The sequence below is a fragment of the Cebus imitator genome, unplaced genomic scaffold (assembly GCF_001604975.1).
Source record: "Cebus imitator isolate Cc_AM_T3 unplaced genomic scaffold, Cebus_imitator-1.0 Scaffold163, whole genome shotgun sequence".
Lineage (NCBI taxonomy): Eukaryota > Metazoa > Chordata > Mammalia > Primates > Cebidae > Cebus > Cebus imitator.
In genome coordinates this window covers 2,601,716-2,620,625 of record NW_016107478.1, presented here as the reverse complement: position 1 = coordinate 2,620,625, position 18,910 = coordinate 2,601,716, and the positions used below count along the sequence as shown (strand labels likewise).

At 43.6% G+C, this 18,910-nt stretch overlaps 2 protein-coding genes across 13 annotated transcripts in view; one reads left to right on the top strand and one right to left on the bottom strand.

The window, feature by feature from the left end:
- DAB1 (DAB adaptor protein 1) overlaps positions 1-18,910 on the top strand; it is a 902,516-nt gene that overhangs the window by 547,930 nt on the left and 335,676 nt on the right. The window lies entirely within an intron of this gene.
- On the bottom strand, positions 956-3,361 carry LOC108314885 (bromodomain-containing protein 2-like). The gene has a single exon (XM_037744056.1). The coding sequence runs from the start codon at positions 3,359-3,361 to the stop codon at positions 956-958; it is 2,406 nt and encodes an 801-aa protein (XP_037599984.1).

Sequence of the window (18,910 nt, the reverse complement as noted above, 5' to 3'; positions counted from 1 at the left end):
CCTATCCTGGCCTCCAGAACCTAAGGACAATGAAAGGGGATGTTCATTTTTAATTTGACCTCCTGAATTGCTCTTGAAATGCAATTTAATCCTTATATCAAGCAAAGTCTAATGCTGTATTTGCCAGTAAAATAGCCATTTGCATTTTTTATTGACAATACAAATTGTGTTTAATCAGGCAGTCAGCATGTTAGCATTTCCAAATGACTGAAGACCCATTTTTGTTCAACTACGTCCTGTTTTGAGTCAAATGCATTTTGTTGATTTTAATGATCAGGGCACATAAAGTTGCTCTTTAATACTGTGCTTTAAAAAAAAATGTCCAAGTCTCACATAGCTATATATATATTTTTTAAATAATATTTTCTTTATTTACAAGTTAGAATCAACAAAGACAGTCCAGGAGACCAAATGGGGAGATGACTGAAACCCCCAGGGCCCCAAATGGAGCGAAGGAAAAGGGCAAACAAGAGTAGAAAAAAAATGTCAATGTAAAAAAAAGCTCCTCCTTCTTGCCTCTCCATGGAGGCTGAGGGGACCATGGTCCCACCCTCCCCCCAGACTTACCTAGCTTAAAATAAATTAGAACAAACAACCTCAAAACAGGGCCCTTATAAGTGAACAGGGCAGCTGTGACCTCGGGTAACTCCAGATCAGGGGCTTTGCACACTTCCACCCTGTACCCCCTTGCCCTGCCCCAGTCATTTTGAATGGGGGGTCTGTGTCCAAGAGATCATTCCCCAATGGGGCCTCATGAGAATTCAATCTTATTTTATCCATATCCCTCTTTCAGTAAATGTCCCTCTATCCCTCCCCCACTGCAGAGCCAGCTCTCTTAGAGGGGGGCAAGGGGGTAGGATGAAGAAGTCATAGCAAAGGGGAAAGGAGTGGGTGGGGCAGGGTGGTCTAGGGGTCCGGTCCTGCGGAGCCTTCCTGCGCCATGTGGCCTGGCCCCTTAGCCTGAATCTGATTCACTGGTGTCTGAAGAAGACGATGATGAAGAGGAGGAGCTGGAATCTGAGCTGGAGCTGGAATCTGAGCTGGAGCTGGAATCTGAACGGGAGCTGGAAGCGCTGATATGTGACACTGCTACTTGCTGTGCAGAGGACGACTCTGTTTTCTCACTTGCTTTCTTGGGGGGCTTTTTAGTGGAATTGAGCTGTCCGCTGACATCTTGTAACCGCTTCTCTAATTCCTGCTTTTTCTCCAAAGCCAGATCTTCCTTAGTCTTTCCCACAGGCTGCTTAATGGTATAAGGCTTCCGGGGTTTCTTACGTAGGCAGGAATGGACATAGCGCTCAAGCTCTCTAAGTGTGGATGGCTTGAGTGTTTCAAAATCAATCTCAATCTCTTCTGGGTTTGAATCACGTAAAGAGGGCTCCCTGGCTTGGATTATGTGCACAACTTGGCCCAGCTTCTCTCCAGGTAATTTGTTGATATCCAGGCTCAGCTGCCACTTTTCGTCGTAACTCATGGGCCTGCTCTCTTCCTCCTCTGAATCATAACCTATAGGCAGGGCAGGTGGGGCTGTCTTTGTGGCCTTTTTGGGGAGGTTGGTGCCACATCCTCTAGAAGGTCCAAAGCCAGAAGGGCTTAAAGCAGTACTGCCACCTCCATTGCCACTTGCTTTCTTGGACTTCTTGGGCTGAGGTGGGTGGGGTGCCTGAGGCCCCCTGTCATCTTCATCAGCCCCAGCTTGTTCTCGATGCTTCTCTGCCTTCTGTTTCTTCTTTTCCTCTTCTTTCTCTCTTTTCCTCTTGGGCTTGGATATTGGACCCTGGGACAGAGCAGCCAGTTGTTCATGTACTGCCCGAAGCTGTTCCTGCAGTTCTGCCAAACGATGAGCCCTTTCTTCCTCTGAGTCTGAGCTTTCACTCTCTTCTCCCTCAGAGGAGCTCTCACTGCTACTTTCATCAGTGGAGGACTCTGAAGATGATTTGGCCAAGCCAGGGGGCATGGCAGTAGAGACTGGTAAAGGCCCTGGTTCCAGTGGTTCATCTGACATCTTGGCATAATAGAACTCAAATACATCCTGTAGCTTTTGTGCCATTGCCACAACATCGTGATCTGGGGGATTGTATTTGTAGCAGTTGGAGAACATAAGCCATAGGTCAGCAGCAAACTCCTGTGCATGCCGGTAATCACGGTTCTCCATCTTCTGCTTGACAGTGCTGAGGTCCATAGGGTGCTTAATGATGTCATGGTAGTCATGCAGGCCAAGTGCAGAAGCGTCCACTGGTTTATAGAAAGGCCAAGCATAGGCAGCATGCTTCTTAGAGAGTAATTCCTTCAAAATGCCATTGCAATGCTTTAATTGTCCTGAAAGCTTTCCTTTCTTAGAGCTCTGGTGTTGTTGCTGAGAGTCAGGCAAGTCTTTGCGTGGGGGGTTGATGGGGTGACTACTCTCTTTATGCATAGGGGGAAGCTGTGTTGCCTTAGGCTTAAGACTCCCAGAAGGGCTAGCTGGGGAATCAGGAGCCAGGATGGCTGTAGGTGTAGGGGTGGTAGTATCTGCTTTCCGCTTTACACCTTCTTTCTTGGCAAGGGGCTGGGCTGGAGGAGCTGCAGTAACATCAATGAGTAGGGGTCCAGTGGAGGGCAGGGACTTGAGAGTTGGAGAGGAAATGACTGATGGGTGGGGAATGTTGAGGACACTGGTAGGCATATCAGGTGGTGGAGTATACAGGGCTGTGTGTGACACAGAAGAGACAGCAGGCACCTGGTGGGCACTGGTAACACTGCCCTGGAGTGCTGCCAACTTGGCCCCCTTCTTGTGGCTATTCTTAGAGATGGTCACCACTAGCTCTTGTTCCTCTTGTGGCATTGATGCAACTTTCTGTAGGAAGATCTTTTCCAGCATTTGTGCCATTAGGACAATATCATCAGTAGGCTTGTTGTAAATGTAACAGTTGGTAAACATGCTATTAAAATCTTGAATACACTCTGAGGCAGTCCAATAATAATTGTTTTCAAGTCTCCTCTTAATAGTACCCATGTCCATAGGCTGTTTTATAATTTTGTGGTAATCCGGTAGACCCAGTTTGACAGCATCCACAGGCTGCCGGAATGGCCATGCAAACTGATGTTTCCACAGAGCCTTCATCACTACCTTGTGTAGGTATTGCAACTGGTTGGTAACTCGTCCTGGCTTTTTGGGATTGGACACCTCCAGCGGTGGTGGGTTGGCAGGGGTCAGTTGCAAAGCAGGCACCGAAGCCATTGTGGGGCTCTCAAATCCCTCATACAAGGGGGAAGGCTTTCGAATCCTTTTCCCTGGCGCCGCTGCTTCTGGGCCCAGCCCCAGCAATCCTACATTCCCTTCCCCAGGGAGCTTGTTGTGAGGACTCACGTTTTGCAGCATCTCAGCCACGGAAAGTCTGGATGGCCTCAGTTTCCCTCACTGCCTGGCTGGGTCCAGCATCACCCGGTAAGTGGGTGGGAGGCTGTTGCTCTTGGCCCTCCAGGTGACAAACCCCTTCCCCACCAGTAGGAAAGCAGTGACTTCGGGGCCTTGTGGAGAACTCCGGACAGCTTGACGCACTCTGCGGACAGCAGACTGCAAGAAAATGGCGGCGGCTTCAGCTGAGGCGGGCGACTAAGGAGGGACTGACTCTTCAAAACAGGACAGTCCCTGATCTCAGACACCGTCGTCAATATGGCCCGCTGTTAGTCTGCAGGGATCCCCTCTTCCTGTCGGGACCCTATGGGTCCGAGGTTCCGTTTTGATCTCGGATGGAGGCGGATAAATACGCCAAGTGGTTTAGGGAGCCGCCGCCTCCATCCTTGAAATCCTCTGGAGGGCAGAGTAGAGGAGTGGACAGAGTCCGAGGATTGGGAGGGGCTAGAAAAAGAGCAGCTTCAGGGGTTTCTACGGGGTCTGTACTGTCCACTGGGACAGGTCATAGACCGGGAGGAAGGTTATTTCCAAGCCCGTGGAGGTGGATAGGAATGGCGGCCCCAGACGACTCGAAGGCTCTGTATTGGTAGGCAGAATCTTCCAGCTGGTTCTACGAGCTGCTCCACTCCAGTGTAAAATGGCGCCGCCAAGGCCCGTGCCAGCCCTTTATATATAAGCAGAGAGGCGGGGCTTCGCCGCTCATGCGCGCCCCCTGCTTGAGAGTCCCCCCCACGCCCTCCACACGCCTACGCTCGCTCATGCGCATGAAGAAACTCAGTGGGGGAGGAACACCTCTCTGCGGGAGCTTTTTCTATTGGCCAGTGGCAGCGATGACATCATAAACTTCATTTCCAAGGTGTCAGTCACCAGGCAGAAGAGTGCCACAGAGACTCACAGGGAAGTGGCAACCGGTCACACCTCCAAGCCAGTTGGTTGAGCTGTGATTCGTGGACTCCAGGGATAGAGGGCGGTTGGAAGGGGTGCGGAAGCCATCACCCCAGTGCTTCCAGCACCTTCTCCCGCTTCCCCTTCCAACAGAGTCTTCCCAGGCTTCCATACACAGTGCAACTGGAAACTGCCAAGCTTGAGCAGGTCGTGCCATTGGTAGCTCCTCCACTGGCCAGACCCTCAGGGAAACGGGAGGGATTACGTGGGCGGGTGGTGGTTCTTGGTGGTAGGGTGGCTTCAGCGAAGAATCTGAATCCTAAAGCCTTCCAGGGGGCTTCCAAAGTTGTCCTTGGCTTGGTACAGGGTATGTAATCCAGGGTGTCACCCCCCCCCCCCGACAGGAAACGAAGCCATGTTGGGGCAGAGGGTGTAGTCCCCAGCCCCTCCCTTCCAGAGCGGGCTGCGGGGTGGGGAGACATCCGGCCATGCTGCCATGTCAGCAGCACCCAGATTGGCTGACCGGGGTCTCGTGCCTCCTGCCCCCCCCCCATCTCCTCCAGCGGCAAGGACAGGTTTTCCAAACGTTCCTGGGGGTCGCGCCAGGGACCAAGGGCTCCGCATGGCCAAGGCCTATGTTCTGAAACCCAGAGCGCTATAATGCTGCTGCTGTCCAAATCCCCAGCCTCCTATCCCACAGTCGTAGACTCTGTCCCCCAACTCGTCTGTCCGTAGGGGTTCAGCATGGCTGCCGCAGCCCAGGAACACACAGCGCAGGCGCAAGGGTGCGTCCTCGTAGCTATATTTTCTTGTCTCCAGAAGAACTCCAGGAAGCTCTTAAATTCTTAAATTTACACATTTAGGAGATGTTAGCCCAGCTTAGAAGAACAATTAGAACATGTTTCTACAAATTTATTTTATTGTTGAAAGGACCTTGGTGGTGTGGACATCGTTCTGAACCAGAAATGGAAAGGCTACAGTTGGATGATTATTCCCAGAAAGAAATGAAAATTTAGTTCTCTGGTTTCTAGCTATGTGACACCTCACTTCTCTGGGCCTCAGTTTCCTTATTTAAACAGGAAGGACAACAGTGTTCTTTAACTTTCTCTAGGATGTTCATGAAGCTTTACCCTTTGAGAGGTACTGTGGAAGCCCAGCTCTACTATTACTAGCCAGATAACCTTAGGCAGGTTCATCAATCCCTGCCTCAGTTTCCTCATCTGTATGGTGGAGGCAATAATAGTACTTTACAGGATTGTTGTGAGTAGGAGTTACTATATGTAAAGTTTAAAACAATGCTTATAGTATGGAAAGTGCTGTTTATATTTGCAGTTATATCTTTGTCATTATTCTTATTAATAGCACCTTTGTCACAGGGTGTTGTATGGACTAAACCAATTTATATTTGTAAAGTACTTACAACAAACCCTAACATATGTCGTAAGGTACAAGCGTTTGGTATTGTGATTATTATTAGTTAACCACCATTTATTAAGTGCCCACTGCATATAATATGTTATATCAGGAATCCTCACAGCAACTGGTGAAAGGACAGTTAGTAGCTTCACTTTTCTGTAAGCTTTACATACAGAAAAAGGCTCCAAGTCATTAAGACACTGTGCCAAGTGAACATGCTGAGTGCATGGCAGAATAGGACTTGAACCCAGGGCAGCCTGACCCCAAGGGAGATGCCCTTTAATGCCTATGCTTCCTTAGTCCTGTGTTCAGGCCTCAGAGTCCTGAGCTTGGAGTCCACTTTAGATCAGGTTCTCTGTGAGCATTTCAGGCCCTTTTCCTGCCACACAGGATGGCACAGCCTTAGCCTGGCCTCCATAGACATCATGGTGACCTTGGCTGGGCCTTAATTCACCACTTACACCCACTGAAACCGCTTGTACTTGGTCTTTACTGAGAGAGAATGGGAGTCCAAGGCTGGGGGTCTGTTTTGGTTTCCCTTTCCCCCAAATACTTGCTTCAATTGTATCACTTCCTTTACTGCCTCCTCCAACGCTTGTCTCTATCCTGTTATTCCTAACACAATGTGCATTGCCAACATAAGGTGTTAGGATAATGATGATGACAGTGATGGATTCTAGTATGTTTTGGAGAAGACATTCACTGATAATGGTAAATATCAGATTTGTTTATATTGGTCCACATAGACACAGATTATAATAATAACAGACATTTATTGAGAGTTTAGTATATGCCAGAACTGTTGTAAGCAGTTAATACATATTTATTTTATACTCACAGCAACACTATGCAGTAGGTGCTAACACTGCCTGCAATCTACACATAAATCAATAGACCATAATCTGTAGGGAGCTGGAGTGGCTTTGAGAGGAGCAGAACTGGCTGATCCCTAAGAATTTAATTCCACTCATTTCTTCTTATCTGGGTCAATTGGTTGGTCACACACAATTTGCCTAGCACTGTGCTATTGCAGCGAATGCAAGCAAGGTAGAGGAATAAGCATAGGAAGGAACAAGCATGTATGGGGTATTTAATGTGCCCAGCATGGGGCTACATCCTTTATATATGTTACCACATGTCCTGTTGACAGCAACCCTATAAGGTAAGTAAGTAATTCTCCTGTCAGAGATGACAATGAGAAACTGAGCCGTTAACTGAGTTGCTGTACCTTACATTGTTACATGGCAAAGCTGGGGTTTGAACTCAGGTGTGTCTAGGTGTGATGCCTAGACTTTTTCTTGGGTTTCAGTTTCTCCCTCTTTCCTTCCCCTCTAACTTTAGGACTATGGTGGTAAACAAAACAAAGTTCCTGCCTCTAGGAGGCTTACATTCCAGCCAGAATCAATCAATAAATAAACAGATGAACAAATGAGCAGATCATTACAGATATGCAGGACATCAGTAGAGGAGGTGAGAGAGACCCCCTGGTCTAGGAAGTAAGTCCATTATTAGGGTACTAGGGAATGACCTCTCATTCTCCCTAGGGTCCACAGGATGGAAAGGAAACAGCCCTGCAAAGACCAAGGCAGTTTCAGGCAAATAAGACGGCAAGTAAACAGAACAGCAAGTAGACAGAACAGATGCCTTGGAGTAGAAGAGGGTGTGGGATGTTTAAGGAACGGAAAGGAGGACCATGTGGCTGGTGGGAGGCAGACAGGTCAGATCAAACAGGGTGTTGCAGAACAGGGTGAGAAGCCTGGACTTTATTCCAACTTCCATAAAATGTAGAATGAAGTTAGACATGTGATCTTGAACAATCCCTTTATAGCCTCAGTCTCCAGTTTTTTAAATCTATTGTATGTGGGAAATAAGCCCTGCCTTATGTAAGTTTCAGAGATAGTTTAAATATCAAATCTGGAGACTTTCTGGTCACAGAGAAAGATGGCTAATTTACCTAATACATTCATTTAACTGTGTAAAAGAGAGGAGTCATTGGAAGACTGATTGTAGAAGAAAGGAAGCTGAACCTTGGAGTTTCTGAGGGTTAAGTCTCTCAGTGATTGGTCATATAATAGTAATAAATGTTCAATAAATGATTATTCTCCCAGAAACTAAACTAAGCTCTTTAAATGCATTATCCTGTCCTTGGAACACTAGTAATGACAGACACTGTTATTAACTCCATTTGATAGTTGAGAGACTGAGGTATAGAGAGGACAGGTCTCTGTATCCATGTGTTTGAATATGAATAACAGAGAACTCAGTGAGTGGCCCGAACAAGCAAGTTGTTTATTTTTATTATATAAAAAGATTCCCAGATGAGTGTTGTGGCTCACACGTGTAATCCCAGCACTTTGAGAGGCCGAGGCAGGCTGATCACTTGAGATCAGGAGTTTTAAGACCAACCTGGGCACATGGTAAAATCCTGTTTCTACTAAAAATACAAAAATTAGCCAGGCATGGTGGCAGGTGCCTATAGTCTCAGCTACTCAGGAGGCTGAGGCAGAAGAATCGCAAACACCTGGGACGTGGAGGTTGTAGTGAGCTGAGATTGCACTACTGCATTCCAGGCTAGGCTGGGTGATAGGGGTATCTTTTTTGAGACTCTGTCTTGAAAAAAAAAAAACTCCTCAAGTAAGAGCAAGGTAGTGCCTGGTAAAGCTGCTCAAGAAAGTTATCAAGAACCCAGGATTCCTCTGCCTTTCTGCTACCTCATCTTTAATGTGTAGTTTTTGTTCTTTATGAGCTTAAAGTGACTGCTGCAGCTCCAGTTTTCTCATCTCAATGCCAAGTCAAAAGGAAGTGCAAGAGACAAAAGAAGAAGAGCAATTGTGGGAAAGGTAAAAGGCTTCAATTTGTGAGAATTTGTTTTTTAGAGGAATAAAGCCTTTCTCAAGTATGTTTTCATCTGTATCTTCTTTGCCTCCAACTGAGGCACATGACCAACCCTAGCTAACCCGAAGCAAGATTCCACTATTTCACTTTCTAGTCTCCATATAAGGCAAAGGTTAGAGAGAAGGATATTAGGAGAGATGTTGGGTGAGCCAGGCTACAGAAGTTTTCCCACTCACATAACTTGTAAATGGTGAAGCCACGTGTTTCCACCCAGCCTTTTTGACTCCGGAGGTCATATTCTTAACCATGGTGTCATACTGCCTCCCTATTGGGCAGAGGCTAGGGAATCTTAGACAAGTTTTTAAGCCTCTCTATGCCAATTTTTAAATTTGTAAAATAGGAATAATAAGAGTATTTAATAAGGTTATTGGGAGGGTAAAATGAGAGCCCTCATAAAACAATTACACAGTGTGCCTGGCATATGTTAAGTGCACACCAAATGCGTGTTAGCTGTTCTTACTCTTATATTGTTATTGTTACTTTATTTTCGAGACGGAGTCTCCAGGCTGGAGTACAAATGGTGCGATCTTGGCTCACTGCAACCTCCCCCTCCTTGGTTCAAGTGATTCTCCTGCCTCAGCCTCCTGAGTAGTTGGACTACAGGCGCATACCATCATGCCTGGCTAATTTTTGTATTTTAAGTAGAAACTGGGTTTCACCATGTTGACCAGCCTCATGTTAAATTCCTGACCTCATGATCCACTTGCCTGGGCCTCCCAAAGTGCTGGGATTACAGGTGTGAGCCACCACATCCGGTCTATTGTTCTTTTTGTTAGCAGACAGTTTCCTTGCTAGCATTTGTGGATACAGAGAGTCAAACAAAATACAATAAAGCATTTACTTTTTAGGTGCTTACTTACAATGTTAATTTCGATGATGTAACAAGGGGCTGCAGTGGCATAGAAAAGGGAGGATCAAGATACTTTGGTATGAACTGGCAAGGGTGTCAGGGTCAGGGAAGGAAGGGCTGTACTTACAGAGAAATGATGCTTTTTAGGTGACTTGGCAAGACAGTTCATCAGAAAGGGGAGAGGGAAGGGTATTCCTGACTAAGGGAACAATGTATGCTAAGCAAGGTGTCAAGCCACAGAGGGTTCACACTGCACTGCCTGCTGGGAGCTGCAAGCATTTCCAACAGTCTGGACAGTAGTGTAGGGCTCAAGACCAGTCAAATAGACATGAGCAAGATTTTCTGAGTGCCTCCTTTATGCCAGGCACTGCTTGGGGCACTAGGGACACAATGAGGAGCGACGTGTAACCCCTGCTATCCAGACACACATCACATCGACACTGTTTTCTCATTTGCCAGATGGGAAAATGCAAGAATTCTAAATTTTGTCAACCATCTCCTGTGTGCTAGATTCAGGGCTTGATGCTTTGTGAACATTGTCTCATTGCACTTCAAGTCATTATTATTCTCTCCTTCTTGCGGGTGAGGAACCGAGACTCAGTAAGATTAAAGGAGGTATCCAAGATGACCCAGCTAGTAAATGATACAGCACACAACGTGTGTGTTCTGCTGCATGGCTTCCAGGAGCCTGGGTAGTACACACATATACACCATCCTAGTGGTAAAATGAAACAGTATCCGAGAGCACTTCAGAGCCAAATGCAAGATAAACACCAAGTCCCTGGAGTTATTTATTTATTTATTTATTTATGAAGAACAAGGAAAGCCCCTCCTTTACTGCCACAGTAAATCTCCACCAGCTTGTCAATTCCTTCTCAGCCAGGTTGATTAGCTGGAGTGGAGCTGTCCAGGTTGCTTAAGTGAAGGAAGATGACTTGATTATAGTTCAGTGCCTTAGCTGTCACTGAGCTGCATTCCTAAATATGATCCTTATTGCCCTGCTAACCCCTCTATAAACACCATTGCAACGAAAGCATAAAACATTAAAAACATCCCCTGGTTGACTGCTATTGCCTTTTGAATTAACACCAGAAATACTCATTTGATGGATGTGGTATAACTCAAGCAATATTTCTTGACGGGTTAATGAATATCGTGTTATACCTTAACTTAATACAACATCATCAGTTATTTAATTATTTTCATTGATTGACCTCTTCCAGATTATTTGATAATAGATTTTTCACTCTTCAGAAGGTTAAATGCTGAGCAGTCAGGCACCTTCTTCTGCAGTTCTGAGTGTCTTCTGAGCTGTGGCCCAACTTGCACATATAGACGTGTATATGTATCTATGGGTATGTTTCTGGTTTTTTTTTTTTTTTTTTTTTTTTTTTTTTTTTTTTTTTTTTTTTTTTTTTTTTGGAAGAGACAAATTGCAGACCATCCTGGAACATCCTGGAGTTAATGAACATGATGTATGAATAGTCTTGCTAAATGAAGATATATCAAAGAACTGAACTGCTGATGACACTGAAGAAAAGTTTCAAAGACACAGATGATCAAGCCCACATAATTAGAATTACTGTTTAAAAATGCAAAAAAAAAAAAAAATAGGCAATCCTGGAAAGGGAGAATGGGTTGCAAAACTAGCACTAATATAGAATATGAGTAATGGCCAATAAAAGCTTATCTATCAATGACTTTGTAACTAAGAACTAGAAAGCAAATCAATATTGTATACATTTAGCACATGTCATGGGACACAGTATGGAGTTCTCAAGGGCTTTGGAGGGAGGAAGGGGGATGAGGCTGGAAGGCAGGCTGCCTGGGGTCCCCTCCTCTTGGGGCACTAATTAGTTTTGTGACCTTGGGATTAATTGGCCTGCTAAGCCAAATCCCTTGACCAGGGTTCACCACTCATTGTGCTGGACTCCAGCTGCTTTGGGGGCCATTGTGTAGGCTGTGTAAGGATTGTGGAATGAATACAGCATATGAACTATAGAGTTATAGAAATGGGAATGACAGGTATTTTCTAATGCAGGAAGATCAGGCTGGGATTTGTTTCTTGAAGTATTGTCAACATTAATAATTTTTCCTAACTGCCCTCATTTTATGTCCCCATTTTAGTACTATCTATAGATTAATATTACCATAGATAATTTTATTGATAATAGAATTTATCTAGCCACTGATAATTTGCAAAGTAATGGCTAGATATATGATTTTATCCCTCACATGCCACATGGGCAAATGTTATTTCAGGCAGGTATCCAAACTCAAAGTTTATTCCCCAGTAATTTTAAGTCAGTGAGAGAAACAGAAATTCTGTCTTGGCTGTCAGCTGTGCAAAGGGGTGATATAGAGAAAGGACAGGTAGTCAGAAGACCTAGGATTGAATCATGGCACTTCCTGTTATTAGTTTTGTGACCTTCTTCAAGTCATTTAAACTTTATGCCATCTTACCGTCCACAGTCATAGAATGTTTGAAGTAAATGTGACCAAGAAAATGATACAGGCACATAGTTTAATAAGGTATATAAAACGTGCTTCGCTACTGGAAAATGCATTGCACATGTGTATGGTGTTTCTGTCCTCGCAGGGTCAAGTACCTGTTTGGAAACCACAGTCCACCTCCAGAGTGGGCATCTCTAATCCACCCTGGCATTCATTTCCATGAGCTCATGTGCAGTCTCAGAATTCTTTGAGTATAGCACCCCACATGATCACTTACCAGTCAGTTAAATCTGGCAAGCAAGATGATAACTCATGCCATCCTAACCCTGGTGCAGTGGTTGGACTTGAGATTTGCCGCTAGCCATTCTCCTTAGAGGTAGGCTTTTCTCTTTGCCTCTAATTCCTGTGAGCTGACCCAGAAAACTCACTGACCCACCCACCTTTCAGATGATAGGTGGATGTGCTTTATGCTACTAGTTAGGTGGCAGCTGCAAGAAATGTCACCCTGCAGGATGCAACAACCATCGTGGGTAGCAAACAACCTGATAAGGCAAAGAGATTGTATTTTCAGACCCAAGCTACTCAGTAGCATTATGTCTGTAACAATTAGATTCCTCCCCCAAAACATGACTTGCTGGGGTTCCTAGAGATCCCAATTTAAAAACTATCGCTGAAGGTTATTTTTTAAATATATATTTTATTGCACTTTACACTGAAGGTTATTTTTAAACATAATAAAGGTATCTGAGACCTGAATTTCAGGTTGCTCATGTCCCCATCCCCATGTTTTTAGAGGTATGTTTTATTTTTGTTTTTTTTCAGCTTGTAAATCTCTTAAGCTTTTAGGAAAAATAACTCTGGCAAAGGAAGTGATTTGGCCACTCAGATCTCAGGAGGCCAGTGTTGAGCTACCCAGCCCATATGACAGGAATCCTTTCCTTCTTGTTTTGGTTAAGTTGCCTGGCAAGCTTTGCTTAATATGATTTGTTTTAGCATTTAAATTTCCCCTCTCCTGCCAAGACACAGGAGGTATTTTGATGCATGGCATCATTTGGGTGATCTCTTAACCTCCTTTATTTCCTGACATCTACCATGGCAGAGCTAACCATTTTGGGGTGATCGGTTGCCAGGTTTGGCAGCAGGTCTGAAGAGGCCCCATTTGCAGTTGGAGGATTGGTAGATTGTTTTTTTGCAGGTCACATAGAGAGGAATTCACACACTTTGGAAAATTGTCAACACATTCTTCCATGAAAAGCGTCTGGTGCTGCAGAATGGTGGTATGTGCGATAAACCTGGGAGAGACTGGTGTGCATCTCTCTTCTCTGACAGCCCATCTTCCAGATTATCTCAGCAGTTCTCCCAGTGGGATCCTGGGTCTGTAGTCTCACGTGGTGTTTCTCGTAAAGGGCTCTGTGTGGTAAGCCAGGCATTGTAGCTCACGTTCATAATCCTGGCACTTTGGGAGGCTGAGGTGGAGGATCCTGTGAGATCAGGGGTACAAGACCATCCTGGGCAACATGGTGAGACCCCATCTCTACAAAAAATAAAGAATAGTAGCCAGGTGTGGGGGCACATGCCTGTCTTCCCAGATACTCAGGGGGCTGAGGCCAGAGGATCACTTGAACCTGGGAGGTTGAGGCTGCATTGAGCCAAAATCGTGCCACTCCACTCCAACCTGGGCAACAGAGCACAAACCTGTCTCAAAAAAAAAAAAAAAAAGAGTGCTCTGTGTAGGAAAAGACTGAACAGCACTGCCAGTTTGTGCACCCCAGATTCCTATGTTGAAGCCCTAACCATCCCCCCATGTGATGGTATTGGAGGCAGGGACAATGGGTTTGATGAGGTCTAGAGGGTGGCACTCTTATGGGATTAGTGGCCTTAAAGAGAATGGAGCACCGTCTTTAATATATATGTATATTTTGTTGCACTTTAGCTGGGGTACATATGCAGAACATGCAGGATTGTTGTATAGTTACATACATGGCAATGTGGTTTGCTGCCTTGATTCCCCCATCACCTATATCTGGCATTTCTCACCATGTTATCCCTCCCCTACCTCCCTACCCGCTGCTGTTCCTCCTCTGTTTCCCCACAACAGACCCCCGTGTGTGATGCTCCCCTCCCTGTGTCCACGTGTTCTCATTGTTCAACACCCGCCTGTAAGTGAGAACATGCGGTGTTTGATTTTCTGTTCTTGTGACAGTTTGCTGAGAATGATGGTTTCCAGAATCATCCACATCCCTACAAAGGGCATGAACTCATCATTTTTTATGTCTGCATAGTATTCCATGGTGTATATGTGCCACGTTTTCCTTGTCCAATCTATCAGCGATGGGCATTTGGGTTGGATCCAGGTCTTTGCTATTGTAAACAATGCCACAATGAGTATACCTGTGCATGTGCCTTTATAATAGAACCATTTATGATCCTTTGGATATATACCCAGTAATGGGATTGCTGGGTCAAATGGAATTTCTATTTCTAGGTCCTTGAGGAATCACCACACTGTTTTCCACAATGGTTGAACTAGTTTATACTCCCACTAACAGTGAAAAAGTGTTCCTATCTCTCCACATCCTCTCCAGCATCTGTTGTCTCCAGATTTTTTAATGATCGCCATTCTAACTGGCGTTGAAATGGTATCTGAATGTGATTTTGATTTGCATTTCTCTAGTGACCAGTGATAATGTGCATTTTTTCATGTTTGTTGGCCTCATATATGTCTGCTTTTGAAAAGTGTCTGTTCATATCCTTTGCCCATTTTTGAATGGGTTTGTTTGTTTTTTTCTTGTAAATCTGTTTTAGTTCTTTGTAAATTCTGGATATCAGCTCTTTGTCAGATGGGTAGATTGCAAAATTTTTACCCATTCTGTTGGTTGCTGGTTCACTCTAATGATTGTTTCTTTTGCTGTACAGAAGCTCTGGAGTTTTATAAGGTTCTGTTTGTCTATTTTGGCTTTTGTTGCCAATGCTTTAGGCATTTTATCCATGAAGTCCTTGCCTATGCCTATGTCCTGAATGGTTTTGCCTAGGTTTTCTTCCAGGGTTTTTATGGTGTTAAGTCTTATGTTTAAGTCTTTAATCCATTTGGAGTTAATTTTAGAGCGTAAGGCATCAGGAAGGGGTACAGTTTCTTCTTTCTGCACATGGCTATCTGGTTTTCCCAACACCATTTCTTAAACGGGGAATCCTTTCCCCATTGCTTGTTTTTGTCAGGTTTGTCAAGATCAGGTGATTGCAGATGTGTGGCGTTGCCTCCGAGGCCTCTGTTCTGTTCCACTGGCCTATATCTCTGTTTTGGTACCAGTACCATGCTGTTTTGATTATTGTAGCCTTTTAGTATAGTTTTAAGTTAGGTAGCATAATGCCTCCAGCTTTGTTCTTTTTGCTTAGGATTGCCTGGGCAATGCGGGAACTCTTTTGGTTCCATATGAAGTTTAAGGTGGTTTTTTCCAGTTCGGTGAAGAGGGTCATAGGTAGCTTGATAAGGATAGCATTGAATCTATAAATTACTTCGGGCAGTATGGCCATTTTCATGATATTGATTGTTTCTAACTATGAGCATGGACTGTTTCTCCATCTGTTTGTGTCCTCTCTTATTTCGTTGAGCAGTGGTTTGTAGTTCTCCTTGAAGAGGTCCTTTACATTCTTTGTTAGTTGTATTCCTAGGTATTTTGTTCTCTTTATGGGAATTGTGAATAACAGTTCATTCTTGATTTGGCTGTCTTTAAGTCCGTTATTGGTGTATAGGATGTTTGTGATTTCTGCACATTGATTTTGTATCCTGAGACTTTGCTGAAGTTGCTTATCAATTTAAGGAGATTTTGGGTTGAGACTATGGGCTCTTCTAAATATACAATCATGTTGTCTGCAAATAGAGACAATTTGACTTCCTCCTTTCCTAATTGAATACCCTTTATTTCTTTTTCTTGCCTGATTGCTCTGGATAGAACTTCCAATACTGTATTGAATAGGAGTGGTGAGAGAGGGCATCCTTGTCTAGTGCCAGATTTCAAAGGGAATGCTTCCAGTTTTTGATCATTTGTATGATATTGGCTGTGGGTTTGTCATAAATAGCTTTTACTATTTGATATACTTTCCATCAATACCTAGCTTATTGAGAGTTTTTAGCATAAAGGGCTGTTGAATTTTGTTGAAGGCCTTCTCTGCATCTATTGAGATAATCATATGGTTTTTGTTTTTGGTTCTGCTTATGTGGTGGATTACGTTTATAGACTTGCATATGTTGAACCAGCCTTGCATCCCCAGGATGAAGCCTACTTGATCTTCATGGCTAAGCTTTTTGATGTGCTGTTGCAATCAGTTTGCCAGTATTTTATTGAAGATTTTTGCATCTATATTCATCATGGATATTGGCCTGAAGTTTTCTTTTTTATTGATTATCTGCCGGGTTTTAGTATCAGGATGATGTTGGTCTCATAAAATGATTTGGAAGGATTCCCTCTTTTTTTATTGTTTGGAATAGTTTCAGAAGAAGTGGTACCAGCTCATCTTTGTATGTCTGGTAGAATTCGGCTGTGAACCCATCTGGACCTGGGCTTTTTTTTGGTTGGTAGGCTATTAATTGCTGCCTCAACTTCAGCCCTTGTTATTGGTCTATTCAGGGTTTCAACCTCTTCCTGGTTTAGGCTTGGGAGGGTGCAAGTATCCAGGAATTTATCCATTTCTTCCAGGTTTACGGGTTTCTGTACATAGAGTTGTTTGTGGTAACCTCTGATGGTAGTTTGTATTTCTGTGCAATCGGTGGTGATAGCCCTTTTATCATTTTTTATTGCATCTATTTGATTCTCCTCTCTTTTGTTTTTTATTAATCTGACTAGTGGTCTATTTTGCTGCTCTTTTCATAAAAGCAGCTCCTGGATTTATTAATTTTTTGAAGGGTTTTTATGTCTCTGTCTCCTTCAGTTCTGCTCTGATCTTAGTTATTTCTTCTGCTAGCTTTTGAGCTTTTTTGATCTTGCTCCTCTAGCTCTTTCAATTTTGATGATAGGTTGTCGATTTTAGATCTTTTCTCGCTTCTCATGTAGGCATTTTTTGGTGTAAATTTTCCTCTAGACACTGCTTTAAATGTATCCCAGAGATTCTGGTACACTGTGTCTTAATTCTGATTGGTTTTGAAGAACATCTTTATTTCTGCCTTCATTTCATTGTTTATCCAGTCAATGTTCAAGAGCTAGTTGTTCAGTTTACATGCAGTTGTGCAGTTCTGAGTTAGTTTCTTAATCCTGAGTTCTAATTTGATTGCCCTGTGGTCTGAGAGACTGTTTGTTATGATTTCCATTCTTTTGCGTTTGCTGAGGAGTGATTTACTTCCAATTATGTGGCCAGTTTTAGAGTTGGTGTGATGTGGTGCTGACAAGAATGTATATTCTGTGGATTTGGGATGGAGAGCTCTGTAGATGTCTATTAGGTTTGCCTGGTCCAGATGTGAGGTCAAGTCCTGGATATCCTTGTTAACTTTCTGTCTCCTTGATCTGTGTAATATTGACAGTGGAGTGTTAAAGTCTCCTACTATTATTGTGTGGGCGTCTAAGTCCCTTTGTAGGTTGTTAAGAACTTGCTTAATGTATCTGGGTGCTCCTGTATTGGGTGCATGTATATTTAGGATCGTTAGCTCTTCTTGTTGCATGGATCCTTTTACCATTATGTAATGCCCTTGTCTCTTTTAATCTTTGTTGGTTTCAAGTCTATTTTATTAGATATGAGAATTGCAACCCCTGCTTTTTTTTGCTTTCCATTTGTTTGGTAAATCTTCCTCCATCTCTTTATTTTGAGCCTATGTGTTTCCTTGCATGTGAGATGGGTTTCCTGGATACAGCACACTGATGGGTTTTGACTTTTTATCCAATTTGCCAGTCTGTGTCTCTTGATTGGGGCATTTAGCCCATTTACATTTAAGGTTAATATTGTTATGTATGAATATGATCCTGCCATTTTGATGCTAGCTGGCTGTTTTGCCTGTTAGTTGATCCAGTTTCTTCATTGTGCTGATGCTGTTTACCATCTGGTACCTTTTTGGAGTAGCTGGTACTGGTTGTTCCTTTCTATGTTTAGTGTTTCTTTCAGGAGCTCTTGTAAAGCAGGCCTGGTGGTGATGAAACCTCTCAGCCTGTTCGTAAAGGATTTTCTTTCTCCTTCACTTATGAAGCTTAGTTTGGCTGGATATGAAATTCTAGGTTGAAAGTTATTTTCTTTAAGGATGTTGAATATTGGCCCCCACTCTCTTCTGGCTTGTAGGTTTCTGCTGAGAGATCCACTGTGAGTCTGATGGGCTTCCCTTTGTGGGTGACCTGACCTTTTTTTCTGGCTGCTCTTAGCATCTTTTCCTTCATTTCAACCCTGGTGATTCTGACAATTATGTGCCTTTGGGTTGCTCTTCTTGATGAATATCTTTGTGGTGTTCTCTGTATTTTCTGGACTTGAATATTGGCTTGCCTTGCTAAGTTGGGGAAGTTCTCCTGGATAATATCCTGAAGAGTGTTTTCCAGCTTGGATTCATTCTCTCTGCCACATTCAGGTACACCTATCAAATTCAGATTAAGTCTTTTCACATAATCCCATATTTCTTTGAGGCTTTATTTCCTTTTACTCTTTTTTCTCTAATCTTGCTTTCCCATTTTATTTCATTGAGTTGATCTTCGATCTCTGATATCTTTTCTTCTGCTTGGTCGATTCGGCTATTGAAACTTGTGTATGCTTCGCGAATTTCTCGTGTTGTTTTTCAGCCCCATTAAGTCATTTATATTCTTCTCTAAGCTGTTTATTCTCGTTAGCATTTTGTCAAACCTTTTTTCAAGGTTCTTAGTTTATTTGCATTGGGTTAGAACATGTTCTTTTAGCTCAGAGAAGTTTGTTATTACTCACCTTCTGAAGACTATTTCTGTCAATTCATCAGACTCATTCTCCATCCAGCTTTGTTACCTTGCTGGTAAGGAGTTGTTACCCCTGGGTGGAGGAGAGGCATTCTCGTTTTGAGTGTTTTCATCCTTTTT

What these genes read in the sequence shown, in the direction of transcription:
- LOC108314885 (XM_037744056.1), bottom strand. Translation starts at nt 3,361, where the DNA reads ATGCTGCAAAACGTGAGTCCTCACAACAAGCTCCCTGGGGAAGGGAAT.